Raw genomic sequence first — 19,714 nt, 5'->3', positions numbered from 1 at the left:
GAGGAAGGTATGAAGCATGTGGTCATTGCACCCTAGACACATCAACACAATGGTATAGCTTAACGAAAGAACAGAAGTATATTGAACATGACGAGTAGGGGTGTTCATGGGTGCGGGTCAACCCGCGAACCCAAGCCAAACCAACCCATAAATTATCAGAACCCGTTCATTTACGGGTATACCCAACCAAACCCGCAACAACCCATATAATTTTAGTTCGGGTATCGGGTTTGAGTTTTGCAACCCGTTGACCCAACCCATTGATGTTACATTAGTAATTTTTTATTATTATTTTAAATAAAAATATAAAATTATTATCTCAGTACTAACCATAATTTTTCCAAAAAAACTTTATTTTCCACCAATAATACTACTAAATCAATGAGTTTACGTAATTCTAAGACAAAATGTTGTTTCTTATTTTCTTTTGTATCATTTTCATCTTAATTATTTTATAAAAATAATGGGTCTTGTGGAATTTTATACTATTATCTAGGGTTATGTCATGTTGATGAATATTATTAGATATTATATGATGTGCTTCATCCATTTTGTGTGTTAGAAATGAGTATAAATGTATTGAGTTGTGTTACAATATTCTTAATTGAAAAAAAAAATATTATTTTTTAATTTGAAACACAACTCACAAACCCAACCTAACCCAACCCAAAAATGAACAGATCGGTTTGGGTTGGTTTTTATAATGAAATTACGGGTTAGACGGTGAACCCAACCCATTGAAGATTGAACGGGTCGGGTAACGGGTTACGACCCAGTCCAACCCAACCTATGTACACCCCTTATGACGAGGAACATGTTGAAAGCTAAAGATATGCCAAAGATATTTTAGGGTGAATCAGCTTCTACAGCATTATACATTCTAAACAAATTTCCAACAAAGAAGATGGTCAAGAAGACACCTTATGATGCTTTGACAGGACATTAGCCAAATGCCACTCATCTTAGAGTTTTTGGATCAATGAGTTTCAAGCATGTTCCTAAACAATTGAGGAAGAAGCTAGATAATCAAAGCCAGACCATGGTGCTCATAGGTTATCATTCGACTGGTGCACACAAGTTGTATTCTCCATACGATGATAAAATAGTGATCAGTAGAGATGTTTTGGTAAATGAAAGCAAATGGTGGAGCTAGACTCAGGAGTCAGTTTGACAGAAATCAAATATAGACATAACTATATTTGAAGAAGAATATCAACATAATGAAGCCACACTCATGAGGGAGAACTATTTGAGAAAAATGTTAGAAGATCGACTAGAACGAGAACTGAGTGAATAAGGCTAGTTAGATATGACAGATTTCTAAATCAAAGAGTCGATGCAGATGATGACTTAATAGAAGAAGCAATAATGATGGTTGAAGAATAACTAGTTAGTTTGGATCAAGCCATGAATGATTTGAGTTAGTGTAAATTCATGAAAGAAGAACTCAAAGCAATCGAGAAGAACAAAACTTGAGAGCTAGTCAAAAGAGCTATCAAGACGCCAATTGGTGTGAAGTGGGTTTACAAGTTGAAGCGAAGGCCAAAAACTGAAATTGCCAAGCATAAGGAAAAACTAGTGGTGACAGTTTTCTCTCTTCTGCGTCTTCTTCTTCTCTCATCTTTCTTGAAAACACTTTTGTTTCAACATAAATGTGTTTGTGGTGCGTCCAAAAATGCATCTTCAAAATCTGAGAATATATATTTAGGGTGCCTTAAACATTATCGTGATGAGATAATTGAGTAAAATAAATATAAAATATTTATCTAAATAAATATAGAATATTTATCTATAATATTCATAAAATAAATATAAAATATTTATTTTAATATTTATCTAAAATAAATATAAAATATTTATCTATAATATTTATTTATATTTATGTTTTAATATAAATAGATTAATAATATTATAAGTCAATAAATTTCTTAATTTTCTTACTCCTAAAAATAAAATAAAAAATTGTATGTCGACAAATGGACAATAAACACTAATACACTATTATCGGTTGGTCGAGAATTTGTAAAATATTTATTACAATTTTTATGTGGTCAAGTATATATTAACTAATGACTTGTTGAGTATATATATATATATATATATATATATATATATATATATATATATATATATATATATATATATAGAGAGAGAGAAAATGGGTGATGCCTATATATATATATATATAGGCATCACCCATTTTCTCTATATATATATATATATATATATATATATATATATATATATATATATATATATATATATATATATATATATATATATATATATATAGAGAAAATGGGTGATGCACTGACAGTGTAAAAAAGTTTTACACTGTCAACCAATCACGACCATGAATCAGGACAAGTCAGACTGTAATTTTAAAAAAACTTATATGACATGGTAAAACGATTTGTTTCTATTGGATGACAGTGTAAAACTTTTTTACACTGTCAGTGCACTACCTTTAACCTCATATATATATATATATATATATATATATATATATATATATATATATATATATATATATATATATATTAAAGATTAAAAATATAACAGTAAATTAACTAAATTTTCACACATTTTTATAATATTATATTATATGCCAATGAAAGAAGAGAAAATTTTACAATTCACATACTGATTATAATAATAATAAAAAGGTTTAATTGCAACTTTAGTTCTCTTGTTTTGTCTTTTTTTTTTTATCCCTCTATTTTAAAAATTATTATTTTAGTCTTTTTTTAAAATTTTATGTGTAATTTTCGTCTCCCTATTTTTATTTTTTCTGCAAAATTAGTCCTTATTTTTGTTCCTTTTTCAATAGAAAATTAAAAAGGGGATCAAAATTGTAGTTTTAAAAATGAAGGGACCAAAATTTAAAAAAAAAAAAACAAAATATGATGACCAAAATTGCAATTAAGCCTAATAAAATATAACAGTCGTTGTCACCAGGCCGACAACAAATATTTCGACTAAGGTGAGTCTATTAGAAGCAACACCATTTTCGAAAACATTTTCGAAAGGCTTGAGAAGATTTTGGAGTGTGTGCAAGAGGGGAAGAAATTGATGAGGGAGGAAGTGGAGGAGACACCGATGATGGAGTAGGTGATGGCGGAAAAGTGACAAGAGATAGACTGATGGCTGATGGTGAAGTCGATGGTGAGGCCTTTGAAGATGCTGCTTCTGAGGCTAAAATGTCCATTGCTACCAAGAAAATCAGAATTGGAATGAAATTGCAAGCTATTTTGAAAAATAGAGAGAGAAATACTCTGAAAATAAATTATGAAGAATGTGAATGTAGAGTGTGAAAATAATGTTCAGGTGTAGATACAATATATAGAAGGAGAAAACGAGTACGCGCTTGTATTAAATCAATATTACATGCGTCGTCCCTATTTAATTTAAGAGAAACCACTAATTATTGATAAAAAAAATTATATATTTAATACATATAGCACTGTCAATTTTATAAAATTTATACGAAATATAATGGAAACAAAAGATGTATTATCGCCACTATCATTTTTTAATGCCAAATCCAATTCTATTAAAAATATTTGTCCATATTAAAATACTTTTTAATGAATATTTATATATGCAACTCATACCAATAGACACACATTTAAAAGATGTTAAGATTTTTAGCTTTTTCAAATAAACGACAAAGTATGATATTAGAATACGATTTTACGGTTGTCGTGGTTTTCAAATGTCTGTCTAACGACACACGAAATATCATATCATAAGTTCTTTTTCATGTTAATCATCGAACAAATATAATTTTGATTAACAAAATATTAAAATGTTATTAATTTGAATATTTTCACAATTTTATTTTTTAAAATCCATTTATTTAGAAATTCTAATCATTCGCAAATATTTGTTTAATTTCTTTCATACAATTTTATCAATTTTTTCTTACATTTTAATTTTTACTTTCACAATGTTTTTACTTTAAATTTTAAACCCAATTTTATTTTTATATTTTTAATCTCACAATTTCGTTCTTTTAGTAAGCTTTATGCATATTTATCAAAGATATATAAATTAAATTATAAAGTGGTAAAATATTTTAAATTAAGTTTTAATGTAATGGAAACAAATATAAAAAATATTTGATAAAATGTGAAACCAACTGTAAATTCTGAGTTGTAGACAAAAAACTAAAAAAGTTCTTTTATATTTAAGACGACACTGTGGAAGATAATGAAATTTTTGGGGACATAAAATGAAGCTGTTGTTTTTGTTTTGCAATTTTCATTTAGAGCTTGTAAAAGATGGTTGTTAATTGACGTGTTAATTACTGTTGTTTTTGTTTTGCAATTTTTATTTAGAGCTTGTAAAAGATGGTTGTTAATTGATGTGTTAATTACAGTATAAAAAAATGAGAAAAGGGGTGATGCACTGACAGTGTAAAATATTTTTACACTGTCAACCAATCATCACTCATGTATCCAATTAAACCATTTTTTTATTTTAAAAAACCTTAATGACATGGCACATTTATGATTTTCTATTGGATGATAGTGTAAAATTATTTTACACTGTCAGTCCACTACCTTTTAACTCTTAAAATATATGAGTTGTTCATGCGGATTTTATATTTTTAAAAAACTTTCTTAATCATTAATTCTTTTTTTAAAAAAACTTGTTAAATCTTTTATTTTAATTATTAAAAAATGGAGTCCAACACAAGTTTCCCTATTATGCTTTTTTGTTATTTTTTTTAGGAATGTTTGCTTAAAGAACAAGTAAAGCAAAAACAAGCAAGAAAATTAGGAAAAACTAAATACGAGTATTTAGGCCTTGTTGAAACATATCTGAAGAGGTGTAGATCTATGCGGCTACAAGTACAATAAACTTCAACTAATATTATGTAGGGTAGTTTTGATGACGACACTGATGTTCAGTTGAATCATAATGATTAATCTTTTTGTTTGATTATAATGGTTTTAAACGTTCGATTAAGTCCCTAGTGATATCTTTTCAACTACCTCTGATAATAACAACGCATAATTACTCTAAGTGTTCTTAGGTTGATCCTTTAAGTTTTTTTTTTAACAACTTAATCCTTTAAATTTTTTTTGGTTGAATTAGCATCTAACTTTATATTTTTTGGGTGCTACTTTATGTATTTATGATGCTAATATATGCATTTTGTTGCAACTTTATGTATTTGGGATAATTGGCTTAATCTAAGATTGAAAAAAAAGGGTTAAAAAGGTCAACAATGCACACATTAGTTAATTTAAAGGACTCATTTGTGTTATGCCTATGGTTGGCTTTTGATGACTGTATAATTAAGGTTGTGTTTCATGACATGTAAGGCTCCCGAGCAGTATGGTATCAGAGCATGTACATAAAGATCATAAGAAATAAACTACCAGATCATAGTCCTTATTTCCCAGATACACCTTTCCTCCTACCAATCCTGATAAACCCAAATACTAAATTTACAAAGAATCATTTGTGGTATATCTGGTGTGCCACCAGTTTGTATTATATGTATGCTCTTATTTCCATTGAGGTCATGTATCAACACATAATGGACCTTGAGAACCACAAGTCGTTGATTTGGACTACTCTTGAATGGTCTCTCCATTACAATGATGGAGAGATAAATTAAAATCATTCATACACGAGGTCAGAGAACAAAGATTATCTTCAGAAGATATTGGCAAGCTCGAGTCTGTTTTCTTTTTACACAGGCCCTATGTGACAAATCCTACAACAAAGCTACTTAGTTACAAGAGTTATGTTCACCTATGAAAAACCATTGATAAATATCCTCCTAGTCTAAAAGTCACACAGGAGTTATTGGAGAACGTTAACTGCATCATTCTCTATGATCCAAAAAGCCTCGATGATAGTTCAACTTGCATACATCATGAAAAGTTCAGAAAACCAGAAATTGGGGAAAGCTCGACACAGGCCACACAGCAGAAACTAGATTCGCCAATGGAAGCTGAATTCTTTAAAGGACAGGTGGAAGAAGCTAATACGAGATTAGCGGATCACACTTACATGATGGATGACATCTGGCTGGGTGAGTCATCTCGATATGGAGACTGCTTTTCTGATGAAAATTTATCCGATCAAAATATGTCCCCTCTCATGAACCCATTTTTAAAGACTAAATAGACAAGTGTTCTTCAAAGGTCATAATAAATGGACAAGTGTCCTTCAAAGATCTCTAGAATGTTTATGAATAGTAACTTTCGTCCTTTTGTGCAATAAGACTACAATAATGTAATCCATAAGAGATAAGTGTGTCGTAAAAGGCATTCATATAATTTAGAATGCCATGTTTGTAAATAGCATTGCTTTTGTCCCATATGCCCCTCCTTGACTATAAAAGGAGAACTCTTGTAACATATTTTAAAAAAGCAAACACAAATAAAATTCTCTTGTGTGCTTAAGAACAAACATATTCTAAAAATCTCTTTCTCCCTCGAAACTTTAGTTATTGTATTCATATCATAATTTGTCCATAGATGGAAGCATGCTCTACACCTGCCTCTTAATTAGGAACTTGTGTATCAGAAAATATCTAACTATTAATCCATACTACAGTCCCTGCTGTTATAAAATTTCAGTTTTAATTGTTAGTCAGTGTTATGCCTATGGTTTGCTTTTGATGACTATCAAGTTAAGGTTGAGTTTCATGACATGTAAGGCTCCTGGACAGTGTGGTATCAGAGTCTGTATAGAAAGAAGAGGTGCATATGGTATGAATATAATAAAGAGAGTGAGTAAGGGAGAAAACCACTTAAACATATAAACACCTAAACCTAACACTCAACCTAAACCAAACCACTTAAACATGGAAACACCTAAACCAAACACTCAACCTATTACTACTACTTCTTTATCGTAATTAGTATGGTATGAGTATAAAATTATGTTTAATTTACACCGGGTGTAATGAGCGCGACATATGTATATATTGAAATCGCGAAATCTTTTTTGAACCATTAGTGGTCAAATTTTAATCTAATGTCAAACTTTTTAATCAACTTTTCAATTTTGTGATTAATTCAAAATGAAACCACTTACATCCATAGATGCAACATCTAACATATAATATTAGCAAAAACCTTAAAGATCCAGCAGTTTTAACCCTTGATCAAGTGTGATTGATTGAACTTTATTAATCCAGAAAAAACTATAGTCACTTAAAAAAAAAGATTACAAATCACAAAACCTATGAAGCGCCGACACGCCACTCAGAAGGCGTGTCGCCGCGTCGGACACGTGTTGGACACGGATACTCGTACGACACGCGTACGACACGTATCTGACACATTTTTGCAGTGTCTAACAAAAAAATAATTTAATTGCAATGGACACGGATACGACACCTTGTTTCAAATAAAGGACACACCCAACTCAAAAAAAAAAAGTAGATTTTTTTTAAAAAAAAAAAGCTCTAACTCAATAATTATCAGATTTTTATTTATAAAAATAATAGTGTTTTTTACCTTTCTTATTTCATTTCTCCACTATAAAAATAACACAATTAGGATTCTTTATTTTGTTCTTATTCCATGGTTTATAGGCTGGTTTTATCAATATGGAGTGACTATGATATGATTTGTATTATTTTGTTTTGGTGGATTTGTGTTTTTTTTTTTTGTTGATTGAAAGTACTAAGTTTAAATATATATAAATTTTGCTTCTCGTTTTAAACTCTTTAAAAATTGTGTTCATATATTGCATTATTATATTAATATATAAAATATATATAGCCGTGTCCGTATCCTATGTTTTCTATATTAGCGGGGTCCCCGTATCCGTGTCGTATCCCGTGTCCGAGTCCGGACTTCATAGCACAAAACAATTCTTGTAGACCAATCACAAAACAATTCTTTCAACTAAAAGGATATGTAAATTAATAAAAAAAATTATAAAGAAACAAAAATATAAAAAATTCTCTATCAGTATGTATCATTCATAAGAACGGTAGTACAAAATAAATCACACCAATTCAAAGAATAAATAGAAGTTTAAATAATTTAATAAAAGAATTAAAAGAACGCAAGGAGGAATTCTCAATTCTACATCTACATGATTAAAGCGCAGTTATGAAAATCATAAGCGTAGATCCAGCAGCTACAGAGACTCTGTTCAAAACGACAGCGCTGGAAGCAGGTCCTGGCGCTTCGGATGTAGGACCAGAGATGGAAGGAGAGATCGCCGGAGAAGATTCCGATTGTCCACCGGTGGTTGGAGAAGAAACCGGTGGTGGAATCACGGCGGCAGGTGACGGAGAGATTGCTTTTCTCAGCGACTTGGATTTGTTAGGAGACGAGGCGATTAGGTTAAAGGGTTTTTGTATTTGGAATGTGAAAAGAGTCAAGTGTGTGAGAGGAAGCGATTAGGTTAAAGGTATTTATAGGAACGTAAGCGCGTGAATTGTTTAAGTAATAAGGCGGTTGATCAATTTAATTTCCGCCGTTGATGTTGAAATTGTTTACTAATGCTGATTGATTACACGCGCTGGCATTATACGCGCTGTGATAATGGAATAGAATAAAATAAAAGTTTCCGTTGAATATTGGACAAGTAGTAACGGTAAACAAGACCAGTTTTTTTTTTCTTTAACAAAGGAATATAATATAGGGTTAATACTACTTTACCCCCTGCCATATAAGGGAGATTCGGTTTATCCCCTCTAAAAGAAACTTATTGGACAAACCTTGCAAAATAAAGATTCCATTAATATTGACCCTGATCAGTTTTTTTGGCCAAGATTCTTAGAATCTTGCCAACGTGGCATTTTTGGTAGTGCTGATTGTACAACACATAAGCAATGTGGCACAGTCAGCACTGCCACGTGGAATTTATTTTTTTTTAATTTTTTTTTTAAATTAATATTTTTTTAAAAAAAATTATTTTTTTTTAAAAAGATTATTTTTTTTAAAATTAATATTTTTTCTTAAAAAAAAAATTAATATTTTTTTAAAAAAAATTTAATTTTTTTTACGTTTTTAAAAAATATTTGACAGTACCTGCGGATTTACGTACGGATTTAAAAATACTTGCGGATTCACCAACGGATTTGACAATACCTGCGGATTTACCTACGAATTTGACAATACCTGGGGATTTACCTGCGAATTTGACAATACCTGCGAATTTACCTGCGAATTTGACAATACCTGCGGATTTACCTATGAATTTGACAATACCTGCGGATTTAAAAATACCTGCGGATTCACCAACGGATTTGACAATACCTGCGGATTTACCTACGAATTTGACAATACCTGGGGATTTACCTGTGAATTTACCTGCGGATTTACCTACGAATTTGACAATACCTGGGGATTTACCTGCGAATTTGACAATACCTGCGGATTTACCTACGAATTTGACAATACCTGCGGATTTACCTACGGATTTTTATATATAATAAAAATAACAAAAAAAAGAGGTTAATGGTAGTACACTGTCAGTGTGAAAAACTTTTACACAGACATCCAATCAGAACATTTTAAAGTGCCAAATAATAAAAGTATTTTAAATTTTATAGTGTGACTTGGTGCTTTACATGGTTGTCATTGGTTGACAGTGTAAAAATAATTTACACTGTCAGTGCACCATCCATTTTCTCTAAAAAAAACAGTAAAACAATTTTGGAAAAAAATTAATAAAAACGTAAAAACGTAAATTTTTTTTAATTTTTCCAATTTTTTATAATTCTTTTTCAATTTTTTTATAATTTATATATAATAAAAACGTAAAAAAAATATTATTTTTTTTTTTAAAAAATTTAAAAAATCAACAAAATTAATAAAAAAATTTAAAAAATATTAAATTTTTATTAAAAAAAAATTTTCAAAAAAAAAAATCCACGTGGCAGTGCTGACTGTGCCACATAAGCAATGTGTTGTAGAGTCAGCACTACCAAAAATGCCACGTAGGCAAGATTCTAAGAATCTTGGCCAAAAAAACTGATCAGGGTCAAATTTGATGGAATCTTTATTTTGCAAGGTTTGTCCAATAAGTTTTTTTTTAGAGGGGGGTAAACCGAATCTCGCTTATATGGCAGGGGGTAAAGTAGTATTAACCCTATAATATATGATGAATATTGAATATACACTAGCAAAATAAGAGAAATAAATAGAGAAAAGAAAATTATCTATAAAAAAGTTGGAAAATATACACTCAATTTGACAATGTGAGATAAACAAAGAAAGTTATAAAAGATAAATAAGTTAAATTAATTTTGAGTAAAATAAACTTTTTATTTAACAAGGCAAAAAAATAAAATGAACACGTTTTATTTTAAAATGGCTTGATTTGATTTATTGTATTATAATTTTTATTTCTTTTTGGACTAAAAATCAAAATTGTTACTCCCTCCGTTCAAAGATAAATATCGCATTTTAACAAATTATTTGATTTAAAATAAATGTCGTTTTTAGTTTTTAATACAACTTTTATTTTTTTCTTTCAATAATTGTACCTTTCAATTAATACTATCTATTGTACTCTTAATTTACTATTTTCTCGCATATATAATTATTAGAATACACCAATAACTAACAAGAATAATATTGTAAAATTGATATTCTCTCTTTCATTTATCACACTTTTTTAATATGTGTGAAATTATCAAATGCGACACTTAATTTAAGATGGAGGGAGTACTTTAGAAACATAGTTTTTTCCTGATTTACAAAATTATTTATCAAAAAAGAAATTTATCATTATAAAGATATGGACCTAAGCATCTCAGGTTAAATATTTCAAGGAATATAATATGTCAAGTAGCGAGATTTAAAGTTAAGGACATCAAGATACTCACAACAGCGTAATAAGATGACCCAACGTGTTAAAATATTCTCGAGTTCATCTCTAAAGACTAATGTGGTTACAAATCCAACATTTAGATGCACTCACATGCTCCTATTGTTTTGAACTTTATAGAGCATACTGAAATTAGATTAGTGAAAGTGTCTATTTCAAAGTCACTTACAATAATAAAGTTATATTTATCCATCATTGATCTCTGATATCTCTTCAACGGAAATATCAACTGTGTGGAGTACATGTGAGTTCAACTATTATATAAATAGGAAGTTCACCTTAAGGATGATTAGTCAATCAATTTGTTTACTTTTTATTTGCATACACTTCATTTCACTTTGACATTTGAGTAACCTTATAGGTGCATCCATTATGAAAAGAAGAAATGTATCAGAAGATGGTGACGAGATTCAATCACGACTGTAGCTGATCAAAACCAATAATGTGAAATTGCATCATTTATTCAAGTGATTCATCTAATAAGTTTACACAAGAACATTAGAGTTAGTTTTGTCGACATCATATATAGTGAAGCTTATAAGCATATTGGATTTACCTGAGACAATCTTAAAATCCAATAATAGGATATTTGTGGCACTCTTTAAGAGACAATGCATATGTTATGAGATTTGTAAAGTCTTGATGACCTTCATAGAGAACGTTGGATTGAAGCCAATATGAATCTGTTTATTAACTGTCGAAGGTACATCAACTTAAAATCCCATTATAGGAAAATATTAAACATACTCAGAGCCATGTGTCAACACCATATACTTGACGTTTAAATTCCTCTTACAGATCGAGCAATTTTCTATCATGCATTCATATTAACAAGCGGCTAGACAATGTTATATGTCAATGACCTCAAGGAAATTTGAAAAGACGCTGATTGAGATAAGAAACTCATTTAATCAAGAGACGATTGGCACTCACTTGACAGCCTAGTAAGAACACTCTTATGTTCAAACACTAAGAAACAACTTTTTCATAGCATATTCAAAAATATCTTAACATGAAAACATCTAATACAAGCCTAGGAACAACGTACTTATGTTCAAACACTAAGAAACAATTTGTGCTTATCCATATGGACATCAACATGCATATTGACCTAAAAAATACTCCCTCGCATGTCGCCTTGTTATTAGTTTGGATTGAACTAACACATTTTCACGATAAAGCTTAAATTGAACCAAACCGAGAAACAACTTATTGATTTAGATTGATCGTGTACATGAAACAAATGTGTAAAAATATTATAAAAAATAACTTATCTACAACAAATTATTTTCCATAATACTAAATTTTTTCCATAACTAGACTAACAACTTTTTCATAGCATTTTTAAAAATATCTAACTATCTAATACAAATTTTAGTATGGAATAGTCATTTGAGAGGAGAATATAAATGCTTATAAAGACAATAGAATATTCAAAATTCCATAATATTTTGTTTCTTCGTTTAGATTGAAAATTGAAAATAACGACATGACTTATGAATCAATTATGATTGGTTTAGGTTGACGGACTTGCAAATATAATATTGAAAATTTGTTGTCAAAATCAATTAACATTCGTTTTTTTTAGAATTAGTCATGTGTGAAAATATGTATGCTTATTAACGGAGTAGGATAAATGAAATTAACTTTTTTTTTAAATGCAAAATCCCAAATAGTTATTGAAAATTTGTTCTTCAAATCAATTAACTTCATATTTTATTAGCTTGGTTATGTTTTTGTAACTAAAAAATGCCCTCGATATAGTTCAAATTCAAAAAAAAATTCTTGAATTTGAATTTTTTATAATAGAGATATTGATAATATTTATATGAATCAAATTCCGACTTGAATATTAAAAATCCATTGTCTGACACAATTAACATTTGATTTTATTAGTTTGACTCGATTTTAATTTATAACTAAAAAATGCCCATAGTTCAAATTCCAATTTGTTTTTATTCTTCTTTGAATTTTAATATGATAAAGAAAGAGAGAGTAACAAACTTTCTAATCACTACCAACTGAACGGGAAAATCAGTTACACTTACTACCAAATTAAAATTAAATGCATCATCAAATTCCAATTTTGTTTGAGTTTACCACACAAAAGAATAGATATAATTATAGAAATAAAAATATAAAAAAAATCTCCATTTGTAACTAATATTCATAAGAACAGTAGTACAAAATAAATCAAAGAATAAAATGAAATTGAAATAACTAAACAAAAAAAATTAAAGAATAACTTGAAGAATTCCACGTCTACAATATCAAAGCAGCTGCGAAAATCACAACTGCAGATCCAGCAGCAACAGAGACTCTATTCAAAACGACAGCGCTGGAAGCAGGTCCTGGCGCTTCAGATGGTGGACCAGAGATGGAAGAAGGAGAGACCGCCGGAGAAGATGCTGATTGTTCAGGAGGAGAATCTCCGGTGGTTGGAGAAGAAGCCGGCGGTGGAGTCACGGTGGCTGGTGACGGAGAGATTGCTTTTCTGGGTGACTTGGATTTGATTGGAGATGAGGCTGGAGATTGAGCCATTGTAGTGCTCAACAACAATGCAGCAACAATCATGAAAGCCAAATTCAATTTGAAGAGAGACATTTTTACTCTTGAAAATAGAGAGAGAGAGAATAAAGAGTGTTCGTTCTTAAGTGGAATGTGAAAAGAGTGTTCGTTCTTAAGTGGAATGTGAAAAGAGTGAAGTGTGTGAGAAGAATGAATGAGGGTAGAATGGTATTTATAGGGACTTAAGCGCGTGAAAAGTTTATGCGGAGAAGCAGTTTCTGGGCTTAATTATAGCCGTTGATGTTGGAACTGTCCACTTATGATGGAATAAAAGTAAAAGTTCCCGTTGGGTTATTGGAAAAGTGCTAACGGTCGGAAATAGGACTAGGTCAAATATATACCATTAATATTCGGAAGATAATCCATTTGATTTGCAATATAAGATGTAAAAATGATTTTATGAAAATAGTTTTTAAAATATTATAGGTTTTTAAATTTGTTTTTTATAAATTGAAAAATTAATTTTGACATCCTATAACATAAATATATATTATTAAATTTTAAATTATAGTTAAAATTACAACTTTTTTAAAAATATGTATTTTAATAATAATTTTTATTAAAAACTATTTGAAATAACTTCAAATTTAAATAATTTTTTAAATTTTGATATTAAAAAAGTATAGTAAAATATCTAAAATAATATTTTGAAATTTTTATTTAAAAATTCATTATAAATATTTTAAATAAAAATGTATAACAATATAAAAACCACTTTTAAAAAATAAAATAAAACATAATAATAATTATTTTTTAAAAATAAAACAAATTGGTTAAAGGAAGCCTTTTTAATAAGACTTATGATATGTTGGAGTATCTATAAAATTATCGGTATTTGAGACAAAAAATTATAGTAGAAGTGTAAATGAATAGAATATATGTATGTGACTTATATATAAACGTCAATTAGAATTGTCTTCGGCTGAATCAACATGGAGATGAGAATAAAAGGGTTCTTTGCAAGTTGCAACTGTCAATTAGAACTATAGTACTTATGTTTAGTTCTTTGCAGTATTGCGAGCGCTTGAGGTTGCAAAAAACAAGGGTTGGAGCAAGCTCTGAATCGAGTCGGATTCGCTCTTGGTGGTCAAAGCTATCTCCAACCATTCTTTGGTGCCTTGGAGGTTTAGAACCTGTTGGACTTTGTACACGGATCCTTGTAAAATTATAACCTTTTCGTCATTCTCATTTACATAGAGAGTAATAGTTGTGCCGACTATTTTGCAAATATTGGTATGTCTTCTCATCCCATTAATTCTTTTGATTCTATCCCGCATGGGATTGAGGAAGATTTTGTAAAGAACATGTTAGGTATACTTTTTTTTAGGTTCTCTAATTTCTTTTGACGAGATTTTTGCCCCTCCCCTTTTGTAATGCTCTTTTTTGCAATATATGAGCTTTATTAAAAAAAAGTAGAAAGTGGAATAATTTTTTTTATCAATTTAAATGTTAATGATGTACATGTGGAGGGAGTTTTAGGTGTTTGTGAGTTTGTTTTTAATCATTTTGAGATCCATTTTAAGTTAGTCATTTTTTGAAGACTAAATATTGAACATATTCATTTCTTATCTCTATGCTCTAGTAATTCATATGTGCTGAATAGACATTTCCATAAATAGGAAGTGAAACAATAGACTGAGATAGTTTAAAAGCCCGACTTCTGGCGGAATTAATTTTGGTCATTTAAAAGATTTATGGCTAGAAAACAAAGGAGATTTTTTGAAGGTGAGAAAAACATAAAAATATAAGGTTTGAATTGGGTTGACTGACTTAAACTATTTTGTTTTATTTTAAATGAATCTTAAGTCAATCACAAGTTTTGAATAATAAGGAGGTAAAGAAAGAGAGGTTAAACGCACAAAAGTTATATTTGGCCACCCCCATAACTCAAAGTTACATTCAACTCGCTCACTCAAATAAATTTTTCACTATAACCAAACATATCACAATATCACAAAGATATTTTTTTGGCCCAGTTGACCTATATATTAGATTCCAAGTACAAAGAACTAATCTCAACAGAGTCTCTTTGTCGTTTCAAAGAATATGGCTAACATTTGACCTTTTGAGAAGTTACAACTAAATAAATAGATAATTGATAAGGTGTTTATAAATATCACTCAATAGAGGATGTAAACAATTTTAAGCATAAATGAAATCACTTGTTCAATTGCTTGATTCTTTCTTTCTTTCAATATAACTTCTTCTCTAGATGTTATTTCTTTGAAAGTTCTTTTATTTTCTTATGTTGATTCTCTAAAGTGAGCGAAAAAGGTTTGTTTGATGTAGATAGAAAATGTTTATCTAAAATGATCGAAAAAGGTTTGTTTGATGTAGATAGAAAATGTTTATCTATGTTTAACAAATAATAAAAAGCATGACTATGAGCTATGTTCATGCATCTAGATTCACCCCTAAGATCATTCATATTTGAATTGCAATAAGTTCTAAGTTATTTCTATAGAAAATTAGATAAATTTGTGCGACACCCATTTTTGTGGCATGCACATCTAAATGTGTTCCAGGAACAACTTTGTATATCAATCAAGAGCATATGCCCTGTCACACGACACCACATTCTTGATTGTTTCTCAACTGATAACAAGTCACCTTGTTAGTGGTGCCTCTAACTCAGTTATTTAGTAATTCACTTTTCGAATGCCGAATCAATATTTTTCGATACATGATCGACATCTATTTTTACTTTACTTTTGTAACTGGCATAAACATGGAATAACACTCGAATCCTAAAATAAAGCAAACATATCTTTCTCGCAATTACAAATGAATAACTTAGTAGAAGTTCTTCATGAGAAGACTCTGATTCATGTCCCTAAGGATCTACCCACTCATGGTAAGATGAACAACAACCATAAACAAATTTAAGAACATTACAAGAAAAATAAGTAATTGAAAATAAGTAAAGTAATAACAAACTAAAATGAAGATAAAGGCAAGATTACAATAAGAATGCTGAAACTTACAAAAGAGTAGCAAAGGCTTATGCTAACACTTAAGGAAAACAACAATTTGTAATAAATGATAGTAGTGAAGATGATGAAATAGATTGATCTTTAGTCCCCCTATTCATTCTAATCCAAGGCCTATGTCACTAATTATTTGTACTAAATTCGTGCTTAAGGGACACTAATCACAAAAAATAAAGTTTGGGAGGTTACATAAGCCAAAAGGTCAGAAAAACTTCATAAAAATACAAAGTTCATAAATGCCTAAGTGCTGACACCAGTCGTGTCAGCCTCATGCTTCTTGTATGGAGGGGGTTCAAGGGGGAAACACAACCCGTGTCATGGGATACGGGTTGGCCGTGTTGTCTTTGAAAAATTTGCATTAGAAGGCTCTGATTCATGCGATCTTGGGCCATTTTCATTTTGATTTTCTATATGGATCTCTTATTACCAGAAAAACATAAAAGGAAGACAAAAACACATAAAAATGAATGAGAATGAAGAGAACATACATAAAATTAAAGGGAAATCAGACAAGAAACATGATGCAATTTACCGCTTATCACCTTTATATAACTTCCTTTTTAATGAAAAATGTATGATCTTGATCCACTGATTTTGACCCACCAGAACTGGTTCGTTTATGACCAGATAATCGATTTTGACAGCTCTATATCTAGGACTTCTATGTATGAGCTAAGTTTTAAAAGCTTTTAATTTCATATCATTCATCCCTCGAGTGATACATTGATCGTGGAGGTGGTTTGACATCCCCTTTGTATAGTTGAGCTGTTTCCATACTAAATTCAGTGGAATTTTGAGATTTGGTATTAGTTGGAATAACGATGACTCTTGGTATAAGTTAAGGATTGAAATTGGTTCAGTTTTGATGGTTAACGCTTTTAGGTGAATCTCTTTAAATTTTTGGCAGAGAAAAAACATATGAGAAGTCTATCGATTTTTTTGTTAACCTATGTCTCACATCTATGATCATCTCTTTAAATATTATATATAACTTTGTAAAAAATGAGATATGCATTTTTTTTTAGATTTACTTTATTTAGTAAGTCTTAGTACAGCCATCAATCCATATGTGTTCTCTTTTCTCTTTCAATATTTGTTTATACAAAAAAAAAATATTTTTAATCATAAAAGAATTTGCTTTGTTATTTTTCTTTTTTCAATTGAAAAAAATTTAATTGTTACTTGTTTAATTTTATATATTTGTTCTTTTTCTAAAATTTATATTTTTGCATTTTTTAATTAATTGTAAAGAAATAGTTACGTCAATTTTGGCATAATAGGCGGTTCTAAGTCCAAAACACACCCGAAGTTGAGAGTGATGACTAAGTTGTTTTATCATGTTATGGGTGACTAAATTCAGTTATCCTATTTTATTTTTCCGAAATTAAAATAAATCTTGATTCAATCTTCAATTACTATTGCGGGTCTTATAATGGATCAAGAGAGTAATATATTGCAGAAATTTAAATCAAATTTATCAATATAAATGAGAATAACTGTAACAGAACCAAAACTTATAGTAAATCAAATGAATGAATTGAATTAAAAAACAAAATATAACTCCATAGCAGAATTAATGTCTCTACAAGATCAAAACAGCTACGAAAAACACAAGACCAGATCCAGCCGCAACTGAAACTCTGTTCAAAACGACAGCGTTGGAAGCAGGTCCTGGTGCTTCAGATGGTGGACCAGAGATGGAAGAAGGAGAGATCGCCGGAGGAGAACTTCCAGAGGTTGGAGAAGACGCCGGCGATTGTGTAACGGCAGCAGGTGACGGAGAGATTGCTTTCCTTGGTGGCTGCGATTTGGTGGGAGATTGAGCCATTGTAGAGCTCAATAATAATACAGCTACAATCATTAGAGACAATTTAAGGTTGAAGAAAGACATAGCTATATAGTTCTTCAGAATTCTTCAAAATACAAAGAGAGAGAAGAGAGAATAAAAAGAGATAATAGGAGGGTTTTTGATAAGAGAGTAAAGTGTTTGAGTAAAGCAACGAGAGTAGATGAATATTTATAGAAAAATATGCGCGTGAAGTGTGGAGACAAGAGACGTTTTGTTTTAAGCCGTTGATGTTGAAAGGGTCCACTGATGATGATTGATTATCGAAGAATTATTATCAAGTGTTCCAATCTCGGAAAATTGGTAACGGTCGAAAACAAAATTAAGTAAAAGATTGAACATATTGATAACAAGTATCACAATTTTTAGCCTTACAAGTTAATATTAGTCTTTCCCTCCCACAATAAACGACTCACTCATAAATTTTTTTTTTTTAATTTTCATACTATTTTTATTAGATATTTTAATAAAAATATTATTCTCTCTTTTATTTATATTTTTTTAATTAGTGTAGTATTACTTTAGTATAAACTTTTTACTTGCAACTATTTATTTTTTATAAAAAAATACTTTAATAATTTGTAATTAAAAATTGGTTATCGTCAAATGGTTATTTAAGCAATTAAGTTATGGAAGAAATTTTTTTATCATGTAATCTAGTAGTTGAAATTTATCTTTTAAAAATGAATCAGAGAGATGTCGTAGATTCGAACTCGACTCTTGCATATAATATTTATACACATCTATTAACTGAGCTATTTTAGGGTCCGTTTGTTTTGGCTTTTCTTAAAAATGATTTTTATAGTGTTACATAATTTTGCGAAAATTTTTTTTACAAAGAAACTTTTTATAAAAACTTCAAATGAAAATTTTATTTGAATAGTTATTCTTAAAATGTGATTTTAGGCATTTCGTCTATTTATGGGAAAAAAATTGGATATCAAAATTTTAAAAAAATCACTTAATTTTGAAGCTATTTCAAATAGATTTTCATAAAAAATCATTTTTGAAATATAGCTTTTTGAAAAAATTACAATTTTGACAAAATTTTAGTCTTCAATAATGTGTGTTTATGTTATAGGATGTCAAAATAAGTGTTTCATTTTAGAAAAAACGAATATAAAAAAACTTGTAATATTTTGTAAAACGGTTTTGGAAAATCTATTTTCAAAAATATAAAGAAAAAATCCATTTTTTAAAGCTGAAACAAACAGGCCCTTAATGAGTCCCTACACAACTATTAATTGAGCTGGCCTAACGGAACAAGTTGTAGAAGAAATTTTACCCTTACTTATAAATTTTAATTCTTTTAAAAAGTGATAAATTCAATTTCTTTTTTAGTGTTTGAGCTACTAGACTATTTTTGTAAGTTTACTTATAAATTTAATTATTTTAAAAAATGATAGAGTATTTCGCAATTTCTCCTAAATAAATAATTTCATAAAACTTATGTTAATAGAGAAGCTCATATAAGTCAAAGTAAAAAAAC

At 29.5% G+C, this 19,714-nt stretch overlaps 2 protein-coding genes across 2 annotated transcripts; both read right to left on the bottom strand.

Annotated features, from left to right (window-relative positions):
- Nucleotides 1–12,957: 12,957 nt before the first annotated feature.
- LOC131624997 (classical arabinogalactan protein 1-like) lies at nucleotides 12,958–13,521 on the bottom strand. The gene has a single exon (XM_058895912.1). The coding sequence runs from the start codon at nucleotides 13,423–13,425 to the stop codon at nucleotides 13,084–13,086; it is 342 nt and encodes a 113-aa protein (XP_058751895.1). The 5' UTR covers nucleotides 13,426–13,521; the 3' UTR covers nucleotides 12,958–13,083.
- A 4,357-nt stretch (nucleotides 13,522–17,878) lies between these two features.
- Nucleotides 17,879–18,351, bottom strand: LOC131624987 (classical arabinogalactan protein 1-like). The gene has a single exon (XM_058895903.1). The coding sequence runs from the start codon at nucleotides 18,268–18,270 to the stop codon at nucleotides 17,962–17,964; it is 309 nt and encodes a 102-aa protein (XP_058751886.1). The 5' UTR covers nucleotides 18,271–18,351; the 3' UTR covers nucleotides 17,879–17,961.
- Between the last annotated feature and the right edge of the window lie 1,363 nt (nucleotides 18,352–19,714).

Source organism: Vicia villosa, linkage group LG1 (genome assembly GCF_029867415.1).
Source record: "Vicia villosa cultivar HV-30 ecotype Madison, WI linkage group LG1, Vvil1.0, whole genome shotgun sequence".
NCBI lineage: Eukaryota > Viridiplantae > Streptophyta > Magnoliopsida > Fabales > Fabaceae > Vicia > Vicia villosa.
Note: the sequence above shows the minus strand (reverse complement) of the source record. Positions and strands in the feature narration are given on the sequence as shown.

What these genes read in the sequence shown, in the direction of transcription:
- LOC131624997 (XM_058895912.1), bottom strand. Translation starts at nt 13,425, where the DNA reads ATGTCTCTCTTCAAATTGAATTTGGCTTTCATGATTGTTGCTGCATTG.
- LOC131624987 (XM_058895903.1), bottom strand. Translation starts at nt 18,270, where the DNA reads ATGTCTTTCTTCAACCTTAAATTGTCTCTAATGATTGTAGCTGTATTA.